The sequence below is a fragment of the Lissotriton helveticus genome, chromosome 4_1, assembly GCF_964261635.1.
Source record: "Lissotriton helveticus chromosome 4_1, aLisHel1.1, whole genome shotgun sequence".
Taxonomy (NCBI): domain Eukaryota; kingdom Metazoa; phylum Chordata; class Amphibia; order Caudata; family Salamandridae; genus Lissotriton; species Lissotriton helveticus.
The window spans coordinates 212,154,352-212,178,413 of record NC_136063.1 but is presented as its reverse complement, the minus strand read 5'-3'; the positions used below and the strand labels follow the sequence as shown (position 1 = coordinate 212,178,413).

Sequence of the window (24,062 nt, the reverse complement as noted above, 5' to 3'; positions counted from 1 at the left end):
GTATGCTACACCATACACGAACATGCTGCAGGTGCTGTCACGCCAGCTGGGGTGCTTGTTAGGCTCTCATATGAGCCTACCAGCCTACGAGTGTGAGACCGTCACAGCACCACGGGCCCACCATGAATTACAATCGAAATCCAGTGGGTGGGTAGTCCTCCTGTGGGCTGAGCGGTGGTGGTGCCGAAGGAGTACCGCCAAAGTCATCATAAGGCCTCAATCTCATCAGCTTCTATTTTCTCAGGTTGCATCATAGTCAATGCTACTGAAGGTAACTCCCAAAGGAAAAAACATAACCAACTTGTAAATTAACTGAAACATTATTAAAAAAACAATTAACAGAAATTTGACTAATGATCAGAAATGATTATAGATAGATAGATAGATAGATAGATAGATAGATAGATAGATAGATAGATAGATAGATAGATAGATAGATAGATAGATAGATATCAATGATCTATTGGAAATAGCTCCACTCTTAAGAAATTACTTTAGGAATCAGAAAGGTCAATGACAACAGTTGTTAATTTATTTTATTATATGAAAAGGTCCAAATAAATAATTCAGTTTGTACAGTACCCAAAATAAAGTCTTGCACCGGGACACTCTTTGAGTAGTGATGCACTTTAAAAATCTTGATTGATTGATTGACTTCAGAGCAAGCTTCATTGTTTTGAACATGTGCCCCGTTTACACAGACAGGAAATCTGCATTTGGATGGGGGTCTTGCAGGAAGGTTTCAAAAATCAGCTTGAATCAGCAGTATCAAGAGTAAGCCTCATTGAGTTGAGGGTACATTCAGGAGGAAGAACCTCTAACCCATGACCTTTACTGCACTCTCTCACCTTAATTTCCATGAAGAACTAAGAGATCTCGAGGAGGGTTGCCCAAATGTCATCTCTAGACTTTGTTCTATGGGGGAAAGCATCAAAAGATCTTGTGTGCACCAATGTGGAATGATCTAGTAAGGATGCTTTAGAAGGGACCAACTTTCATCACTTTAAAAGAAACCATAAGACCCTATCACTCTAATATGTCCTTTGGTCCTGGGATCTACTATTCAGTCCAGTGCCTTGAAACAATGTATAGTTGAAATGGGTGCTATAGAAATACTACAACTCTAAGTGTCATGTTATCCACAACCACGCCCTCAAAAGTGGATATATAAGTGATACTCGAAATCCTCTGCTGGATTTTTCTACTAGTTTTGATGTTGTTGAACACAGGGTGAGGATTCGCTGTCAATCTGATATTAGTACAGCAGGTATATTGTTGTAGTGCCTTCAGTCTTTGTTGGATGGGTGAGTACAGTACCTCATGCTTCATCCTTTCCTCCTGGCCAGACAAGTTGCAATTTCTGTGTGGAAGCCAAAGTGCTCCTCCTTTTCACCGGTAGTCTTTAAGATCTCTGGTCAACAACTATCTGACTTGAATAGGTGTTTCGCTGCAGGGCGCAGTTGATAGTCAGCAGCTTATCATTATGCTGGATAAATAAGTTCCTATAGCAGTGCTGAGACTGAATGAATAATTGGTGGCCATTTATCAGTGGATGGCCAGAGCAGCCTGAAGCTCAACTACTAAAAAACTGAGATGATTGACATTGGTAACCACTTACAATGAATGAGTAGTGTATTGTGTCCTTTGTGTATGAAACACCCACATCTCCTCCGGTAAAGTGAATTAAGGTTGTGTTTACATCCTGCTTCCTTTGTTGCATCTTCTGAGAAACATATGTCCCTATTTGACCAACGCTCACTATGCTTCCATTGCCATGGATTGCATTCTTTGCTGAATTCATTAGTGTGACAGCCTATAGCTTGGTCGCTCCACTGCCTACTGGGAGCTCAGAACTCTGCCTTCAGGACAGCCCATAATCTCTGCATGTTCAACCACGTCTCTGGGGCTCAGAAATAATTGTAGTATCTGAAATTCCAACTACAGGTGAACTTCAAGGGTCTGTGTCTGGTCACAGATCTTTTCATGAGCTTCAAAGCTCAGATCTGAATGACAGTCTCTGCCCGTACACTCCCCACCTGCAATCTAACAGTAGAGTTTAGCTTTTTACCCTGAGAAGCAAGAAACTAAGGGGCATATTATCAACAAATAGCGATATTTATCGCTAAGTAGGCTTAGCGGCAATTTTTTTATCGCCGTGCATCACCGGATTTTATCGCTGAGATAACGTGCTATTAGCAAAGTTTATCTCAAAAGCTATAACATTCCTGGCGATAGCGGCAAAATCCATGAATAGATATTCACGCATTATCGCTAACAGGGTCTTGGCCATTATATCCACCTACCATTCATTGGATATAATGGCTAAGAACTGGTCTGAGCAGGCGTTAGTTTTTGGAGATATTCGCGCTTAGTGCGAATATTTCCATCGCTACGCCTGTGTTGGTAATAGGCGATAGCGATGTTAGCGACTGCTTTCAGTTGCTAACAGGTTGGGTACGCCCACTTTGCATGCCATTAGCGATAAATATCGCCGACATGCAAAGCGGGCCCCAAACCGCTCGCTATCGCCTACAAGCTGTCGCTAACTGCTGTTAGCGACAGCTTGGTAATAGGGTGATAGAATTATTGCCACTAAAGCGGCGATATTTCCCTATCGCCCCCCTTGATAATATGCCCCTGAGTTTTTGGGGTAGCAACTTCTTTTGTAACTTAGCACTGAGGCTTGCCACAACTTGCCACCCGAACTCAGAAAATCTAGAATTCATTTGGAATTGAGAAAGGTCCTCATACATTTCTTTCTTTCTTAATACGTCTCCATGCCCTGCTTGATCTCTTCGACTTCTTCTCGTCCTCCTGGCCCTGTAATCTGATGTACAAGAACCATGAATCCTACCTGGCATCTGAGTCCATTGTAAATAAAATAATATTAATAATAATTCATAAAGGGTTAATACACGTTAGCGGGATAATATTAGTCACAGAGGAGTTACATGCCCATATCGAGGCACGAGACCAAAGGCCAATCGCCAATCTGAGGGGATGGACCTCAGAGGTGACTTTCCTATTCCGATTACACTGCATCACTACTGCTCAGAAGGTTATTACAAGCAAGTCGTGAGGTCATTTCTTACTACAGACATGCTCAGATGTACACCAGAATGTGCCTGTAATAATAAAATAATCTACACCACACCTAAAAGAATAATTAAAAACCCACACAACTGTTTTAATAATTTACAATGATTACATTACGATTATTGTTATTTATATTATCATCATGAAATGTGAATGCGTACAGTTTTTGATTCGTTAAGATCGATTCGCATTCCTGCTGCCTGCATAGCTGAGCTCCTCATACTGAGAGTTTTACTTGCATTCATTCTACCCCCAGCTTTTACCGTAATGGCAAAATTAGAAGTAGGCTAGCTGCAGCTATTGCATTCATTGGAAAGGTTTTTATAAATGCAAATTGCAATGACAGTACGAATATATTAACTTTGAGTTTTACATAACAGTGACATCACACGCAACACGTGGGTGGCTTTAAGTACACAGAGTTTGTACAGTATGTTCCTTTTATAATGAGTGAGGTTAGGGGTGACTGCGAGGGTCTAAAGGCGAATGCCTTTTAATTGGTGTCAATGGGAAAGTCATTCACACAAAGACTCTGCGTCAACGTTATTAGTAATCCTGCGGCTTATTTTATTGTGGAGTTTAATTAGATCCCCCTTCTCTGCTTCACCATCACTGCTCACTGTGAGGACAGGCTGTGTTTGAGATGGGCCTTCATGAGGCAATTACAATGTCATTACCAAGCCCCATTAGAATTATTGTATACAGTCATGTAAACAGAATCGCATGAGAACATGAATGTGCAGTTTGTCAGATTGCAGATGTTTTTTGGGGTGCCCGACCTTAAATAAGTAACAGAATGATTAAATATTATAACAGGAGGTCAATAGATTTAAAGGAATCTAATCATTACATAAGTACTTACTATAACAGAACATTAAGAGAACATGTGTGCCTGATATCAATAAAGCAGTACAAAAGGGGGTGGGGGGGGAAGGGGGTGGTGATGGACGGAGCATCTGAATCAATCAAACACTCACACCCAGTCAAAAGATCTGGGTTTAATCCATCACCGTTCTTTAGCCCACTCTGCCATCCCAGTTCAGACATGGCTATATGCAAATCAGCCTGACCCTGTGCCTCATGGGAACAGTCCAGCCCGAACTGCCAAGCCATGTCTTCCCTGGACCCGGAAACAAGCTTCCGATGACCGGTTTCTGGCATTCCAGCCGTCTTCAGCCCGGCTTGCTTGAATCCAGTGGCAAAGTGAGCAAGGGACTCACGTCTGAGCATACCCTGCCACACTTATGGCGGCCAAAAGCGGTACAAAAGGGGGTGGTGATGGATATCAATAAAGGCACGTTTCCTCGTCCCACCTGGTGTACCAACTTGGACTCTCTAGAAAAGAGCAGGACGTAGTGCCTTAAAAATAGAGCACTGTGCTTTGCTGGAGTTTAAAGGACTCTTGTAGTGAGTACAATATATTTAAGGGAAGTTCCTTGAGTGTGAAGCAGTGTTCTCCTAAAAAGGATATGTTGTTCTTTGAAGAATTGTAATAATTAATTAGGATGTGACCCTAGTCCGGAACCAATGATCATCCAATTTTGTGTCTTTTTCACCAACAGATGTTGATAGGACAGACATGTGGAGGCAGAAAATGGGTTATTCAGACGGATTGTCTGCTGAACACTGCCGAAACATGGGCAGTGAAGGAAGAAAGTTAGCTGTCAATTGATGGTTGTTATGATATTGGCTGCTTTTGGATGGCCCCACCCACTTGCAATCCTCTGCTCTCTCTGGGTTCTGATGCAGAGAGCAGGTGAGGACTAATATAACATGCTGCTGTGAGGGGCTCAGTGGACAGCTGCAGAATTTGTCTTCAAAATTTGTCTTAAAGTGAGCCTTTACAGTCCTGACACAGGAGGCACATCTTCCATCCAGAGAGAATGACAACGTGGGAAGAGACTGGATGGGGGGGGGGGGGGGGGGACGTGGTTTGATTTACTTATCCACAACTGGCATATTTAAATTACCTAGACGTTCCTAGTAGAGTGCACTACATCTGCCTAGGGCCTTTACATTAAATAATACTAGTGGGCCTGCAGCGCTGATTGTGCTACCCACACGAGTAGCACTTTAAACATGTCTCAGGCCTGCCACTGCAGAGCCCGTGGGTGCAGTTTACACTGTTATGTCGACTTGACATTTAAAACCCACTGCTAATCTTCCTTAAACTCCCCCTTAATTACATATGTCACCCCTAAGGGAGGCCATGCGTAGCCCATAGGGAGGGGGGCTGTGCAGTAAAATGGTAGGACATATTCTTTTACATTTTGCATGTGCTGGCAGCAAAAAACACACACATACATTTTTCACTACTGTGAGGCCTACCTCTCCCATAGGTTCGCCATAGGAATTCTTACTATACTTATAAACTGTAAGTCCTGATTGAGAAGGAGTAGTTCTTTCAATTTTCATATCATTGGATGTTAATAAAAAACCCTCTTTACTGGAAAAGATGAAAGTATCACTACCCTTTTAAAAATGGCACGCTCCAAGCGTTTGTGAAGTAGCGAACATCCGTGGGCATGACAGAAAGGAATCGTGGCAGTAAAGAACACGTCCCTTGAGCAAAAACACGAGCCGCGTCAAAAGCACTTTGTCATTAATTGAACGCGGCGAAGGAAAGAAGTTTGGCGTTTGCGATTATACAACAGCGAGTATGGCGTAACTCCCCAAGAGCTGTTTAAACAATAAGAAGTATCATCTCAGCTTGATGCTGGAAAAGCAGTAATCACTGCTAGGTGAAACAAAAGCAGTTGAGGAACAAAACAAGGTGGCCTCAAAATCTTGAAGTGAACCGAATACCCGGAAATAGAGCACACAACAAAATCAGGAAGGCTCCATTGTAATATATTCAGGTATAAGGTTGAGCACAACATATAGTTATAGTTAGTATTAGAGAGTGAGGAGAAGGCAGCTTTCTGAAATTGTAAATGAATTCTTTTATTTTGCACATCTTGTACAGAAAATAGAAAAGCCCTGCAGAGAATCCGGGTATCAGTTCCCTTGATTCGAAACGCGTCGGCACAACAAAGGAGGATAAGAAAACTAAGAAACCAAAAATTCGGTTTTGAGATAGCTTCAATTAATTTTTGCTACCAAAAGATTTCTTTAGCATTTGTTATTTGCTCATTTTTTGACCATAAAATATTAGGTCTTAGGATACTGATTCAAGGAAGAGGTGTGGCGCCGCGGCCAGGGCGACTGACGCTGGAATCTGGGGACCACGGTTCGATCCCCGGCTCCGGCGGCAGGTTAGCCCAGCACCTGGGCAATAGCTTGCTTAATCTTCCCGACGGCCCCCAGCGCCTAGAGACCCTTACGGGTGATTGTGCGCTTTACAAATGTGGTCTAACCAGCTGTAATCCAACTAGGGTTTAAATGTTTGTTGGCATTTTTTTATTTTTGTGTAGTACTTTGTATATTTGATGTAATATGTGAAGCATTTCTTATTTAAAATGAGGATTGTAAATGATTTTTTGTAGATATGCACATTTGCTTGTGAATTGTTGTACAGAAAATAAGTTTTTGTCTTTTTCAGATATAAATGTGGTAATTTGAAAACATATAAGAATTAAATAGAAAGATATAAATAAAATATCGGTGCAAACCAAAAGGAATTGTGTTTGACCAGTAAGCCAAAAATAACGAGGGCTTTAAATAGTGCTGTGGTTTAGGTAAATTTGTTGTTTACTTTTTTACTTTCAGAAAGATGGCATTTTTCCGCTCTAAGCTCTTGTGTGCCTGCAGCCTGTCTCAAATGCACGTCTGGGGTGGGTCTCAGCCCGACTTTGTACATTCTCTCTAGACAGCCAAAGACAAAGGGAGATCAGGGGAAACAGATGGGCCATCCACATCCTGATGGGTCATCCTAGGTAGGATAGGAGGGAGGAGCTGACACTTACACCTTAATACGCTGTGTCCTGTCCCCACACAAAGGGCTGCATAGCCCCCAGTAGTGAGTCTGGAGCCAGTCCTGGGAGGGAGGACCTCTCTGCACTTCAAAGTCCACCTTTGAAGTCCCCTGCACTTCAAAGGTATAACAAGGAAAAAGTACTGGGTCTCTGACACCACCAAATGAGTCAATACTGAACCTGTGAATTACTCTGCCAGGAGGAAGGACTGCTGTACTGCTATAAGGACTGACATTCTGCTGTACTGCTGCTCTGGAAGACCTCCTTTTCTGCTGTGCTTCCCTGCTGCCTGCTACCCTCTGCCCTGTTGAGAAAGAATTGGACTACCATACTTGAACCCAGAGTGATCTCCAAGGGCATGCTGGCTTGCCTCCTGTTCTATGACTACGGGTGAGCTAAGTCTTACCCCCTGCTCCTATGCCTGATCCAATTGGAGTGGATCGAGATGTTTGCTCCAGTGGAACTGACGCATCCTCTGCTGCATTAGCAGAATCAACACATCACCGCTATTCCAGGAACAGAACCTGTGCATCACACTTGGAGCCAGCACATCGCCATTGGAGCTAATGCAACAGCACCATTGGAAATGTGTTGTTTTAATTCTAAAATCATAATTTATTTTTAGAAACTGGTGTGGAGTTTTTTGTGGTGTTTTCACTGAGGTACTGTTTGAAGTGTTGCACAAATACTTTACACATCGCCTCTTAAGTTAAGCCTGACTGCTCTGTGCCAAGCAACCAGAGGGTTAGCACAGGTTAATCTATGCTGTGTGTCTGACTTACCCTGACTAGGAGTGCATATCTCTGCCAACCAGAAACCCAATTTCTAACAGAGGTTCTTGCTCTGGCCCAGAGACTACCAGCCAAGCGTAGACAGTCTAGGGAACGCAGGGAGAAAATTCTTGTATGTAAAACTTTCCCACACTGGATATGGGCGGATTTAGACGGCAGCTGGATCTTTTTGAAAATAAAGACAGGAGGCCAAGACTGCCCCTAACAACAGCAAAGCCTCATTGCTGGTACAACAATCCAGTCTACTTAGAAAGACATGAACCATGGAGGGAAGGATTGGAATATTATATTACCCATGACCCTCTCACAGGTACGACAGGATCTCTGAATAGGTGTAATGCTGCTGACAGAGCATTCACACATGATGTCATAAGTTACCATTCCTTGGCAGATGTATGGAGTCTAATATATCCATCTGACAAAAACTATATGTACTACTCACAAGTTCATATTTCATCATCCCGGATAGATTACTTCCTAGTACAGGGACCCTTGTACCATGGCCATCCATGGGTCTAATCCTGATCTAAAGTGCTTTATTCAGACTTATAATGCATCCAAATCTTTAGCAATCTTTAGTTTTTGTAGGATTTGGTACATTTGCAAATTTGATGATAGTCATTTCAAATGTTCCTCTTGGCCAGTTATAGGAAAAATCTCTCCATGTTTTGCAATCTTCATTGAATGTGGATGGAGTGGTGGGGAACCTTACACAAAATTGATTTGAAGTTTATAGCAAGCACATATTTAATGGAATTCTAATTTGTTATTTTCTCACTTGTAACTGAAGTTCTACATATGAAACTCTGTAAATTAGATATATTTCATAGGCTGGTGAGGGTAAAATAGTTAATTTAAAAATTTACTTTGACCATGTGGTTTTAACATCAGCCTGCTTGCTGGTGAGAAAAGCAGATGTACCACAAGGAATACTGTGAACATAAGCAATTTGTCTTAACAAAGAAACATAATTACTGTTTAATTAAGGCAAGAAGTTAGGCTTCAGGCTATGCAATGACATTGTGTTAAGTTATTTTTTAATATGATTTAATTCAAGCAGATGAGCATGGATTTGTTCTTCCTTTTCCTGGCAGAGCAACTGTACCCTCTGAGATTTTTGTATGTCCTTCATTGATGTCTTATGGAGAGTATTTTGTAACAGTACAGATGGACTAAAACTAGCATTCATGTGATTGTGATATGGATGTCAGTTTGTAGAAATGTGAGAGCCTCCTAGCCATCATGAATGTATGAATTTGGGTTGTTGGTTGACTGGGGTGTGAACCCTGATCAAGCAGCACCCCCAATCCTTGTCAGGGTGAGGCAAAAGCCAACCTCAAATTAACCTGTGCTCAACCCACTGGTAGCTGTGCACAGAACAGTCAGGCTTCAATTAAAGGCAATGTGTAAAATATTTGTGTAACGCTTCAAACAGTTATAAAGTGAAAGCACCACAGAAAAAACGATTCTACACCTAATTTGAAAAATGGGATCTTTAGTAAATAAAACAAGACCAAAACGACAATATACCAATATGTACAACCGGAGGTTTGCAGTTTAAAAGATTTTATGAAAAATAGCATAAAATTGCACAAAGTACCAACTGTGGGTATCTGGTCGCACTGGACCCGGATAAAGTCACAACTTCAGGCCAACCGTGATAAAGCGCGAGCTGGCTACAGAGACCCAGTTAGGCCCACTGAACAGAGTACCTTAAAACCTGGTTTGCAGAGCATTGTGAGGTTCAGCGTCAAAGACGTGTCGCACAGCCATAGAGATGCCTTGCGTTATGAGATGCAACGATGCTGAGATGCAAGTGCCTGCATCGTTGTTCAGTATCCTGTTGATGGGGCTTGTGATGTGAAGTCTGGCCTCGAGGTAACAGAAGTTGGGGTGATGTGTCGGTTCCAAAGAGCTCCATTGCTGCAATGTGGAGTCCAGTATCGTTGTCCAGGTTACCGCCGGCAAGGGATGCAAAGGGCTGTGCCAAGAATGCGCCGCACAGAGGTGGTTACGATGGGCTGCGGCAGCTCTGCAGTTCTTTACCACGGTTCCAATCCATGCAGCAGTAGTAATGTATAGGTTCTGCTTAGGTTTGCACAGCACATCAAAGGAGATGCATTGGTTCCACTAGATCCACAGAAGTTGGCAGAGCACCTTATGCCCACTTCCAAGGGTCCAGGACTAAGGTGTCACCACTTGGCAGGGTAAACGTACAGATGGCAGAGTACAGGCTTTTGGAAGCCTGTTATATCCCTAAGGCTTCAGATCAGGAGACCAGCAAACTAGCCCTTGGAGTCACTTTGGTTTCTGGGTTCAAGAGATGTAAATCCAGTGCTTCCAACTGAGGCAAGAGGGCAGCAGGTCTGCACAGAAGCCAGCAGTCCTTCAGAGCAATACTGTAGCTGAGTGACAGTCCTTTCAGCAGCATAGCAGCCCTTCTTACAGGCAGAGTATCCACGTGTCGAGAACCGTATTGAAGAGATAGTGTCTGAGGTCCAATATTTATACCCAGTTGTGCCTTAGAAGTGAGGAGAAGCTTCTATAGGCATGCCTTTGAAGTGCACAGGTGCCCTGACATCCTGTCCCGGGCTCCAGACTAACTACAGGAGGTATGCAGTCTTTTGTGTGGAGATAGAACACAGCCTATTCAAGCATAAGTGGTACTGAGTTCAACTTCTCCCTCCCATCCTGACAGTTTTGGCCCATCCAGCCACACCTAAGCTCTCCATTGTGTGTGGCTATGTAGGTGGAATACACAAAGCCCAAGTGTCAACTACACCCAGTCATGTGACCCAGAGACAGGCTGGAGGCACCATATGACTAAGACAAGGAAAGTCCAACGTTCTAAAAGGGGTACTTTCAAAATGGTAATTAAAAATCTGACTTCACCATGAGTTAGGATTTTTCCTTAGAATTCCAGAGACACAAAGCATGAACTGGTTCCCTGGTCCCATTTGGAAATTCCACTTATAAAATGGAATAAGGTAACTCCGATGTTATCCTAAGGGAGAGGCAGGCCTTGCAGTAGTGAAAAACAAATGTAAGAGATTTCCCACTAACAGGACTTGCAAACCTCAAAGTACATGTTCAACTTTTTAAATACACAGCAAACTTCCCTTTGGGATGTCCAGGCCCTACTTTAGGGGCGACTTTTATGTATTAAAAAGGAAGGTTTGAGCCTGGCAAAAAGTTTTTTATGCAAGGTCTAAATAGCAGTTTAGAAACTGCACACACAGGCTGCAATGGCAGGCCTCAAGCATGTTTAAAGTGCTAAAGTGCTCCTTAATAGGGTGGCACTATCAGTGCTGCAGGCTCACTATTAGAATTTAAATTACAGGCCCTGGGTATAAGTAGTGCCACTTTACTAGGGTCTTACAAATAAATGAAATATGCCAATTGGGTATAAGCCAATCTAACAGAGCTCTAGAACTTTAGTACTAGTTAACAGAGGTAAAGTGTGCAGAGTCCTAAGGTCAGCAAAAACAAAGTCAGAAAAAACAGGAGTTCTGAAGGCAAAAGGTTAGGGAGAAAACCACGCCACGAATTCCAGGCCTAACACGTTGCCTTTTAAGGATGCTTTCAATTGCTGATTGAATGAAAGGTGTGAATTAACCACACATCAAAATGGGTTGTATAACAGAATCCTGCAGGCTTTTACCCTGCACGCCTTTACAATGCGGTCAGTCATGACGTTTCCACGTGTTATTTTAGCACGCAGGTCATTACAACAACTTGCTTTAGAAGGCGCTGGACTTTGGAAAGTATATTTTCCATTCTGACCCCAGTCTACGCAACAGTAGGGAAGGTGTTGGACTTAAAAATCCAACACCAGTCCAACAAAACGTTTCCTACAGAAATTCATTGCAACGACTTGCATGCTAAAGTAACACGTGGTAACGTTGCATGCGGGGTACCAACCTCATTGTAAAGGCTGGTCATTGTAAAGACTGTAGGGTAAATGATGTTTCCCATCAAGATGTACCACTTCTCTGAAGGGGCTGGGGCTGCTTCCATCAAAGCTTGTAGACTGCTATTCATTGACTCCTGAGGCGTGAGCCGGGAGATTGCTTTTAAAAACCTTTGTTTTAATTTGCTGAATATTTGCCCTGTGTGTCCTTCCCCCCTCCCCCTGGCATTAGCGCTTTACACTCGTGCTGCAAACATCGTGGCTGGAATTGATCTCGCACCGATTTAGGGTGCTGGGCAAGGCGTGTTAAGATCTTACCTGCATATTCCCTGACTGTATTGGCAGACTACTTGCCTACCCCCCTTAGTGAGTGGCCGATTGTAGGGCCGTCATCTTCGGGGGCCGGCAGGGAAAATAGTGGCGTCCATCTTAGTGAGGGCTCGCCTCTTCCGTCGCACGGACGACGGTATAAAAACAGCAGAAGCAACGTGGTAAGGAGACTGCTATTCATTGACTCCTGAGGCGTGAGCCGGGAGGTTGCTTTTAAAAACCTTTGTTTTAATTTGCTGAATATTTGCCCTGTGTGTCCTTCCCCCCTCCCCCTGGCATTAGCGCTTTACACTCGTGCTGCAAACATCGTGGCTGGAATTGATCTCGCACCAATTTAGGGTGCTGGGCAAGGCGTGTTAAGATCTTACCTGCATTTTCCCTGACTGTATTGGCAGACTACTTGCCTACCCCCCTTAGTGAGTGGCCGATTGTAGGGCCGTCATCTTTGGGGGCCGGCAGGGAAAATAGTGGCGGCCATCTTAGTGAGGGCTCGCCTCTTCCGTCGCACGGACGACGGTATAAAAACAGCAGAAGCACAGTGGTAAGGAGACTGCTATTCATTGACTCCTGAGGCATGAGCTGGGAGGTTTGCTTTTAAAAACCTTTGTTTTAATTTGCTGAATATTTGCCCTGTCTGTCCTTCCCCCCTCCCCCTGGCATTAGCGCTTTACACTCGTGCTGCAAACATCGTGGCTGGAATTGATCTCGCACCGATTTAGGGTGCTGGGCAAGGCGTGTTAAGATATTACCTGCATTTTCCCTGACTGTATTGGCAGACTACTTGCCTACCCCTCTTAGTGAGTGGCGATTGTAGGGCCGTCATCTTCGGGGGCCGGCAGGGAAAATAGTGGCGGCCATCTTAGTGAGGGCTCGCCTCTTCCGTCGCACGGACGACGGTATAAAAACATACGGTCATGGCTCCGCGCAGCGGACGCGCATTGCGGGCGCGCCGGTCGCGCGCCGGAGTCAAGCCAGAGTCCTGCCCGTCTGCCCCCGTCCGCGATCGACCGGGGCGCTGGGCAGAACCCCCTGGCCCCACCAACTCAGCGGGTGCCCCAAGCAGCACTAGCCCCCGACTACACTATCCTAAAGCTGATCTACTATCGATTGGTCAGATGCTGACTCATAGCTGTTTACATACTTTAGGGCCTGAGCATCTACCTCCCCTCTGTAAGGTATGTAATCAGGCGCTTCCTACGGTAAGCAAAATGCCTAAAGAAGAAGCTAAGCTTAAGATGATATTGCTGAATTGTAGGTCCATGATCAAACATAAAACAGAGATTTACGATTTATTGGCAAATAGAGACCTGGACGCCATGTTCCTTACCGAGACATGGCTAGAAGATGCATCCTCTCCGGATATTCTTGATGCAATTCCCTCCAGCTATAGTCTATTGAGACTTGATAGACAAAAACAACGAGGAGGAGGGCTAGCACTAATTTATAAATCAGAATTAGAATGCACTCTACTTAAATCTACCCTACCCAATAGTGAATGTGGCCTATTTACCATAAAAATTAACCCCATAAATGCGATTTCTGGCCTATTGATATATCGCCCTCCAGGAGCAGCTGCTCAGTTTGGCAGCCAACTCATTGAATCGGCTACCCAGCTAGCAGTTAGATATAAAAAGCTTATCATTCTAGGCGATTTAAATCTTCATTTTGAAGACATAAACTCCAGGGAGGCACAAATGATAGCTGCCGCACTAAACTCTGTGGGCATTAAACTTCTTTCTACAGCCCCACACATCAGCTGGGTCATCTTTTGGACCCTATTTTTGGGAATTGGGAAGGCATTAAGGCCCTACCCCCGATCCCATTGATTTGGTCAGATCACAGCATTGTTCCATTTGAGATACAAAAGGAACCCTCAGGAACCATACCCATAAAACATCTTCCTCAGAAACGTCGCATTTGGAAAAAATTCACTCCTGCACTCTTTACTAGTATTTTAGCAGAGCATCCCCCGACATTAGGTAACACCTTACAGGAGGTATGGGATAGCGTTGAGTCGTAGATGTCGAAAGCACTAGACAAGGCTGCCCCCTGGATATCCAAACCACCGGTAAGACAATCTAGAGCTGCGCCGTGGTTTTCAGAGAAACTTAGAATGGCTAATGCTCAATGAAAAACCATAGAACGGAGATGGAGAAAGAGCTACGCTCCTGAACTTAAATTATGCTACAAAACTGAGCTAAAAAAGTATCAGAAATTGGTCAGATTGGAGAAAAGGCTCCATTTTAAAAATAGAATTGAGCAAGCAGACAATCCTACGAAAGAATTATTTAGTATCTACAAAGAACTCACAATTCCATCGAGACTTGAAACTCAAGACACATACTCAGCGGAGACATGTGACCTGATAGCTGACTTCTTTGTAGATAAGGTAGATAAAATCCATGCTACCTTTGTAGACAAAACAATTCCCTTAAATATCAATGTGGATACTAGGCCCATCTTAACACACAAATCCCCTCTGACTAGCTTTAAAACCCCTGACAAACATGAACTTTTAGGTATCATTAATGGTATACAGTCCGGCTCCCCCACTAACGCCTGCCCACCGGACCGGTGCAAGGGAGTTATGGAAAGTACATTAATTGACTATATCAGTCACATGGTTACACTATCTTTTCAGGAATGCTATGTTCCGGAGGAATGGAAAACTGCTCAAGTTATACCATTGAAGAAAAAGCCTAACATTCCCATTTGTCAGCTCCAAAATCTCCGCCCCATCTCCCTTCTCCCATTCTGCACTAAAATAATAGAAAAAATCGCGAACAGACAGCTCATGGAGTACTTGGAAGCAGAAGCTCTCCTCCACCCCTCTCAGTCGGGCTTTAGAACAGGCTACTCGACTGAGTCGGCAGTTCTATACTCGACTGAGCGTCTTCGGCAGATAGTGGACGAAGGCGAGACGGCGGCGTTGGTCCTGTTGGACCTTAGTGCAGCATTCGATACCGTGCTGCACTCAACGCTGCTGTCTCGTCTTTCGGACATGGGGGTAACGGGTCCAGCACTCGCATGGCTGCGTTCCTTTCTGGCCGACAGAAGCTTCCAGCTACATTGCCCACCCTTTAGATCATCCCCTCGGAAGGTGAGCCATGGGGTTCCACAGGGCTCAAGTTTGAGCCCTACGTTATTTAACATCTATATGGAACCCCTGGCACACATTGTAGCGGGATTCGGGGTGGGCATTGTTAGCTACGCGGACGACACCCAGCTGGTGTTTAAGCTAACCCCTGGCCGAAGAGAAGATGCCACCAATTTCTCGGACTGTATGTCTGCATTAGCGGTCTGGATGAATAACAACGGCCTTCGTCTAGATGGCGAAAAGACCGAACTACTGGTGATCGGGAGAGCAACTTCTGCTTGATCTCGATCATGGTGGTCTATCGAATTGGGTAACTTGCCCACTCCCGTAGAGTCGATAAGAAACCTAGGCATCATGCTGGACTCAGACCTCTCTGGCAAGACCCATGTCAGCAGGGTAACGGGAAGGTGCTTTGGTATATTAAAGGTTCTTCGCAAGGTGTTGGATCTCCTTCCTACCGAGGCCAGAAAAACCATTGTCCATGCACTAGTGACTCCCCATTTGGACTATGGGAATGCCCTCCTGATTGGGCTCAGTCAGAAGGGCTTACATCAACTGCAATGTGTGCAGAACGCCGCCGCACGCCTTGTGCTCGGACTCTCACAGAGAACTTTGGTCAAACTCCACTGGCTTCCGGTGAGGGAGAGGATCAAATTTAAGACCCTTTGCTATGCTCATCGCATCGCTCAGGACAAAGGCCCTGAATACTTAAAAAATCTCCTCACTATACATCGTCCGACCCGGAACCTCAGATCATCTGGTAGGATGCTATTTAAACTCCCTCGAATCTTAAGGGCCAAAATGGGAGGAAGCTCCTTTAGGTACTTAGCCTCCAAACACTGGAATGCGCTCCCGCTCCACTTGCAGATGGAGCCATCTGAACTGAGATTTCGGGGAAAATTGAAAACTTTTCTGTTCCCCAACATGTAACTTCTCCTGAGCTTATGTTCTACAGCTGCCTTTGGATCTCTGTATTATATCAGCAGTTAGCGCGGGGACACACAGTTCTGTGTAGCCAGGCGCTTTACAAATGATTTATTATTATTATTATTATTATTATTACAGGTGCAGCATCCAAAATTGGTCCTATCCACAGAGATCAAGCTTAGTCTCATCCAGGCACCAATTGTTCTCTTTTATTCATAGTATGATGTGTTTTAATCATTCTGTTGTTTTTCTTTCAGTGTATTAGACTATTCTCAAATTTTAAGGAAAATCTGAGTGTCTTCAGTGTTGGGGGTGAATAAAAAATGTTAGGCAAATTGCAAAATGTGATTAAGATCACCCATTTCAGTATGTCACTGTCAGTATAGAATTCAAATGCTTTACTCATTTGCAATCCCTACCGCAGGGGGATTTGCACAACCCTCGTAAGGAGAGAAAATTCTGTGGTGTTCTGTCAAGCACCTTTCAGGACCACATAATATGACTTGCACTGGAAGGCAAAGGGAGATCCAATCAACCACAATGGCTGTGATCACGGATACATTCAGCTTGCATGATGGTGGTCACGTAGGTTAGCCTCATTTCGAGTCTGAGCATTGTCCACCAGGTCAACCGTCGATATGCAGATCCCACCAGATGTGACCAGATCGTGTTTTTTGTTACTGTTGGTATGTCAGTGGAATGATCATTACTGTGATCACTGGGATCTTAAGACCAATGTTGCCATACCCAAAATAATAGGGATCTTGGTTGAGGTTGGTGAGTTGTGGTTGGTAGATAACCCTTTTTAGCTGACAAATGTGACATTTCTTTGAATTGAATCTATGACATAATATCGACAGACAGAATATAGACATACAAAAATATCGAAGCAAAAATATCGACATCAAAAATATCGAAGTTCTATCTACATAAAGGTAAGTACAAAAATATCGGAAAAAAATATCGTAGTACAAAAGTATAGAAGTAAAAAATATCGTTTTTTTAATGTATTAATAATAATGTAAAAATAATTTAAAAATACATATAATTTAACAAATTATAGATATAAACATTAAAACATATTTAAAAAATAATAAGTAATACATATACATTTAAAATAAATTAAAAACTCTACATATAAATTAATATATATACTTACTCTACATATTGCATCAGTAGTGAAAGCGTTGGATAGCGTAGGGGTAAAAATTACTATTCCCACTCCAGAGGGTGCAACAGTAGGGAAAGCGCTGGATAGCTTAGGAGTAAAAATTACTATTCCCACTCCAGAGGGTGCAACAGTAGGGAAAGCGTTGGATAGCGTAGGGGTAAAAATTACTATTCCCACTCCAGAGGGTGCAACAGTAGGGAAAGCGTTGGATAGCGTAGGGGAAAAAATACTATTCCCCCTCCAAAGGGTGCAACAGTAGGGAAAGCGTTGGATAGCGTAGGGGTAAAAATTACTATTCCCACTCCAGAGGGTGCAACAGTAGGGAAAGCGTTTTGATAGCGTAGGGGTAAAAAATAATATTCCCACTCCAAAGGGTGCAACAGTAGGGAAAACGTTGGATAGCGTAAGGGTAAAGATTACTATTCCCACTCCAGAGGGTGCAACAGTAGGGAAAGCGTTGGATAGCGTAGGGGTATAAATTACTATTCCCACCCAGAGGGTGCAATAGTAGGGAAAGCGTTTGATAGCGTAGGGGTAAAAATTACTATTCCCACTCCAAAGGGTGCAACAGTAGGGAAAACGTTGGATAGCGTAAGGGTAAAAATTACTATTCCCACTCCAGAGGGTGCAACAGTAGGGAAAGCGTTGGATAGCGTAGGGGTAAAAATTACTATTCCCACTCCAGAGGGTGCAATAGTAGCAAAAGCGCAGAATAGCGTAGACGTTATATTAACATACTTATCAATTAGATATTTTTTTTAACAAAAAAAGATAATATTTTATTTACAAAAATATATTACTAATTACCAAATATTTATAATTAATATTTACATAAATAACAAAAAATGACTTCCCACGCTACTTCCCCTTTAACACACAACACACTACACATACAAAAAAACACAATTAATATATATATCAATTAGTCAATTAATAACAATTAATATTATTAAATTGATGTAATTATAAATTAACTAATTGACAAATAGTAATTACCAATTAATAATAATTACCAATTAATAATTAATTAACAAGTTATGTACAGAAATAAACAAAATGTATTAATAAATTATTTATTTTTATTATAAAATAATTTTTAAAAAACTAATTACAATTAATTAATTAACAATTCATTAATAATAAATACCAATAAATAAATACAACCTCTTTAATTAATTTAATTTAATTATTTCACACCCTATTCCCCTATAAACACACAACCCACTACACATAAATATATCACATTAAAATGTAATTATCATTTAATCACTTAATAATAATTAATTTCCAATTAATTATTAATTAACAATAACAAAAAATAAAAATATATTACACATTAACTGTAATTAATTTAATAAACTAATTAATAATAATTTATTAACAATTAATTATTAATTAACAATTGACTATTAATCCGAAATATATATATATATATATATATATATATATTTTATTAATTATAATTAAATTACTTCCCACCCTATTCCCCTATAAACCCACAACCCGCTCTGATACTAAAACGCAAAATGTAAACAAAATTGCTAATTTCTAAACATACATTAAAAACGTGGTTAACAAACATATAAAATACATAATAAAATGCATAACACTAAACAAAATGTCGATATTAGTAACATAAATACCTTAAAATCGATATTCTGTCCATCGATATTGCTGCACATCGATATTCTATACCATCGAAATTAAAACATCGATATTATTGTATATCGATATTTTAATTTCGATATTTTATCTCCCTACCCTTTGGATTATGAGGAAAACAAGAGAGTGACGGTCAAATACTTGAGTAAATTTCAGCCACTGATAATTTATCGGGGTGCATTCCAATCCGTCGCTTCTTTGCCACTTGAGACAGAAACCAGTCATATACAAATAAGCCTTGGCCCTGCTCCAATGGGGACAGTCCAGCCCGAAATGCCAGGTTACGTCCCTTCTGAAAGAGAACCCAAGCACATTTCCGAATATTCACTATACCGATGGAATTATTCGGTACCATAAACTTCTATAAACATTACCATGAATAGTCCTAAAGCAAGAAATTAAGAACTGTGGGGCATATTATCAAGGGGGTTTATCTCCGCTTTTTTGGCTTTAAAAGCCAAGAAAGCGGAGATAAAGTTATCTCCCTATTACCTAGCTGTCGCTAACACCAGTTAGCGACAGCTAGTAGGAGATAGCGACCATCTTGGGCCCCACTTTGCATGTCAGTGATATTTATCACTAATGACATGCAAAGTGGGCGTGCCAAGATGTTAGCGACTGGAAACAGTCACTAACATCGCTATCTCCTATTACCAACTTTTGGAGATATTCGCGCTAAGCGCGAATATCTCCAAAAGCTAACACCTGCCCCTGAGCAGTTCTTAGCCATGTTATCCAATGGGAAGTGGATAACATGGCTAAGAGCATTAGCTCGGTAATGCATGAATATCGCCGACTTTTCAGCGATATTCATGCATTGCGGCCGTTTTTTATCGCATTTGCGATAAACCTTGGTAATACCAAGGTTTATCTGCGATAAAAATCGCCGCAGCTCTGCGGTAAATTCTTGTCTCTAACCAAGCAATAGCGACAATTATCGCTATTGCTTGGTAATATGCCCCTGTGATTGTTGCAAATCTTTGAGAATGTCCTTCTTGATATAAAAAAATCACATTTGCACTATAACTGCATCTCTGATAATATTATGATACTGTTCTTAGAATTCATTAAACCAATACTACCAATATTTTGCCAGTGAAATGTTCCTTCTCCTTTAGTTCGAAAATCACAAAAGTGTATTACACCGAGGTTCGGTGCGGGTAATCGATGGCACATTACTTCTCATTACAGTGTTTTTTTTTATTTTTAACGACCTGTCATGAACATTGTTTCTTGTTAGCTGTTTTCTTAAGCTTCATTTACAAACATAGCACATCAACATCTTCACACGCACTGATGGCCACGAAAAGGGCAGCATTGGTCAGTGGTTGTTAGTTGCCTTTGAACATATATGACATTATTCTAGGTTTCCATTCTGGCACAATTATGCTAGGTCACTTAGAAATACTAAAGTAAAACAAGAACTATTTCCATACCAATAGTTTGTGCTTGATTCCTGATTGAGAGGGATGCAATGAAACTTAAGGAAGGGCAGAGATATTGAGACCTGCTTTATGGTAGCATTCCGACTTTTTTAAACAGCGTGATTTACTCCTGCAACGTTCAATGTGAAGTTTCTGTACTTCATTAAAGTTGTGCTATCTCATTTTAAATATTAAGATTGTTTACCCTTTGAGGTGATATAAAAACTGGAAATAAACCTTAAAATGAATGTATAGGTTCAAAAAGCAGTTGCTAATGTTGCATTTACATTTAAATCATGAATACAAAAATACCTTACCTTCTCTCCTTTTTCACCCCTGGGTCCAGCTTCTCCCTGTGGACCATCGTCTCCCTACAATGTAATCAAGAAGGACTTTAGCATACGGGTTTCAAATTAATACTCAATTTGCGTAAACAAACAGAAAAGATATGTGTTAAACATAACAAAACCATGGTTATTCTGCTCCTGCCTTTTTCTGCAACAGCTCAGAGGACACATCTCAGGTAATGCGTTCCCAATGGGAAATTAGCTTATCGATTAACACAAATCAATTGTCATAAATGCCCTAGATAAATTACTCACATTTAGGGAATGATACGCCACTTGCTGCTATGTACTTAAACATGTTATTCAATACAGAACAAAATAATCCTCTTTGATCAGTCCTGAATCACTAGCAATGGCCAACAATAAGCATTCTAGAATGTTGCCTTGATGACGTCTTGTAGTATTGTGTGTAACCCCTGCTGAGTGTTCTGCTGCATTGAGTGTTGTCTGTGTGTAAAATGCTTCCTTTCCTTGATTTTATTATTATTTGTTGGGAGCATCAGAGAAGGCCTGGAGACTGAGCTGGAAACAATGAGAGCTCCTGGTGGGAGTTAGTATTACCTAAGTATAAGGGCCTCACAAGCAATCTGAAATTACAAAAACCTCACTTTATGCTGCACTCCAATGCATGCAAAGACTGCCTTCTACCAATGTACATCTGCTAGACATTTTGTGGCATCATTTGCCTCCACTCCGCACACCTCGCCCTCACTCAGACACCACGTTACCGCCGCAGCCGCTCCGGAGGACGCTCATTCTCCCACCTCGCCGCCAAAGCCTGGAACCCCCTCCCCCTCCACTTCTGTACGGCACCCTCGCTGGCCCACTTCAGGAAGGGGCTCAAGACCGGGCTGTTCGACTGATACCTGCAGCACAGCGCCTTGATACCCCTGTAGTGTAGTTCCTATTATCCCAATAGGCTCTGCGCATTGGAATAATACCTTCAATAGTATAGGCCTAGACCAGACGTTAACTAGGTCTACTACTGTCGATATTAGACTTAAAGTTTTGGGTTTGCCAGCTAGCTCAGAGTTCACTAGAAACTTTCTCGAATTTTCAGGGAGGAATTAACTTCCCTGATTAGACAAGAAGGGATTTAGTTTCTGACAACCATAGAACATGACAACTTTGCTCTCCCCTAATCAAGAGTGTATCTCGAGAGTCGTGTGAACAAAAGGCAATTTATTTTACTCAGTCAGTACGTGCATTCTTAGTCTCATCAGATTGTAGAGAAAAGGAAGAGATGGGCGTGTTCAATAAAAGATGTTATTTATTGATCAGTCTCTTTTCTCGTACAAGAGAAATGGATCGATATTATTGCAATACTTATAGTTAAGTAAAGTGCATACATTAAAAGCAGAAGTATAAAATAATACTGTAAAAACATTGATATGGTTTCTAAGCCATATGAAGGTTTTAAAATGAATAAAATATATTACATACACATATACATTTGACTAAACGTACTCAACTGGTGTTTCTAGATACGCCTACCCCGTGTACCTGACCTAAGTCTAATACGGGGGCGGGAATAGAAAGTTACAGTTTAAGTTAAGTTTGTTTTTGCCAAGTGACTGACTAAAGAATTCTCTGCGAGGGGTTATTCAGTTCTGTACCTGGAAGTTAGGATGAATGAGTGATGGTATCTCTCGTCTCTGGTCTCGATATTCCAGGCTGCCTGCGAGGGCTACCCGGAAACGCCGGAGCTGGAGAAATAGGCAGCTGCTCGATTTCAGCGCGTCAAGAAGGCGGGGCTGCGCCAGCGGGGTCTGCTCTGCTCTGGGCTTCGGCAAGTCTGGCTGCTCCGTCCTCGTCACCACCGCGTGTCTTTGCATAGGGCAATATCGGTAATATTTATACCTTTAAGGTGCCGAGATTGACGTAAGGATGGACATAGATACGTCAATAAGGATGTCATACGACCAGGTCGTTAGCACATTCTTTTGCTGAAGTTCTCGGTGAAATCAAAACAATGGCCGCAGGGTTTTTCCCAGGTTGTCATAGGTTTGATTTGTTTTGAGAACTCCGTATGCCTTATCAGGGGCTGGAGGAATATCGCTTGTCTAATTAGATGGCAAGCGTTATGACCTAATCAGATAACACGTTCCTGTGCCGTAGTGTGGCTTTATCAGATAACGGTTCCTGCATCATGGGGGTTTTCTGCATCATGGGCTGACTGCTAGTTAACTTGTTAGTTTGCTAACCAGAATAGGGTCAGGAATAGGGGGATCGATACAGAACCTATAGGAATACATCACCCCCCCCCCCAAGGTGATTACTCGCACTAAACAAATATTGATTGATTGATTGCCAGGTGGGTCCATTAACAAACAGAAGACAAGTGGCATCCACATGCATTTCAACCCTACCACTTCTGTATCTTGAGGTTTAACTTGCGCAAGACCAATTTGCTCACCATGACCGTTTTGATAGTAGGAAAGGTGTAATTGGATTACATTTGCAAATGTGGCATGTAAATAACCAGCTACAATAAAAGATTGATCTCAGAGCCCATAAATAAGATTATGAGTTGGATAATGTTATGGCTAACATTATTTTATTCAGAACACATTAAAAGATCTGATTTATTTTCAATTTTAATTTTATGTTTTATGACAATTAACGTTTTAAAATACCTTTAAAAGCAGAAAGGTCTGACAACCATTTGCAAAAATTAAAACCGAATTGTGACAATTCAGGAGCTGGTAGGGAGGGGAAGTTGTTGTCTATTGGCTAATTGTCTGCTTTTGAACTATGAAACCAGATTTCATTTTTTTTCTTCCTAAATGACCAAACTGTTTGACTATGGGCAAATGGCTTCATTTTCCTAAGCCTACTCATTAGTTCTTTTGTTAACCTATTTTGGGAATGCGAATAAACAGGTTGAAAACTTGCTCTAGCCACTGTTTAAAACCATATTTCTACCAAGAAATCTTAAAGGGTAGACTAACGTCCATTCAGGCCAAAATGTCCCTGCCTGACAAAAGTGTTTGGCAGTAAAGGCTATTCATAGGAGTGTTGTTAAACCACATTTGAAGTACGTTCCTGTAGGTCTTGATGTGAAAGAAAACAATTGGTCAATATGGATTTTCTCGATCTCTTAAGGCCTCCTAAGGCTGACACACCTATTTCAGTCTGTGTGTCACTGACATGGGACGAAAATGACCTTTTTTGAGGTATGTGGCTGTAATTTATTCACTACAAATCCATCATGTTGTGTCAGTTCGCGGATTACCAAATAGGTACAAAAAGACACCCGCCTATAGGGCCCACTCCTTTTAGTGATCCGCAATAACAGATCAAAATAATATTGATTTGATCTTGAAGGAAAATTACAGTAAAGCTTTCTTAAATTGTTTCCAAAAGATAGAAAAAAATGACTCAACTCAAAGA

The 24,062-nt window shown here is 41.9% G+C and overlaps 1 protein-coding gene across 1 annotated transcript in view; it reads right to left on the bottom strand.

Moving 5' to 3' along the window:
* COL22A1 (collagen type XXII alpha 1 chain) overlaps positions 1–24,062 on the bottom strand; it is a 1,057,215-nt gene that overhangs the window by 446,255 nt on the left and 586,898 nt on the right. The window contains exon 13 of the mRNA XM_078686128.1: positions 20,640–20,693. Coding sequence (XP_078542254.1) covers positions 20,640–20,693 — 54 coding nt within the window. The remainder of the gene's footprint in view (positions 1–20,639; positions 20,694–24,062) is intronic.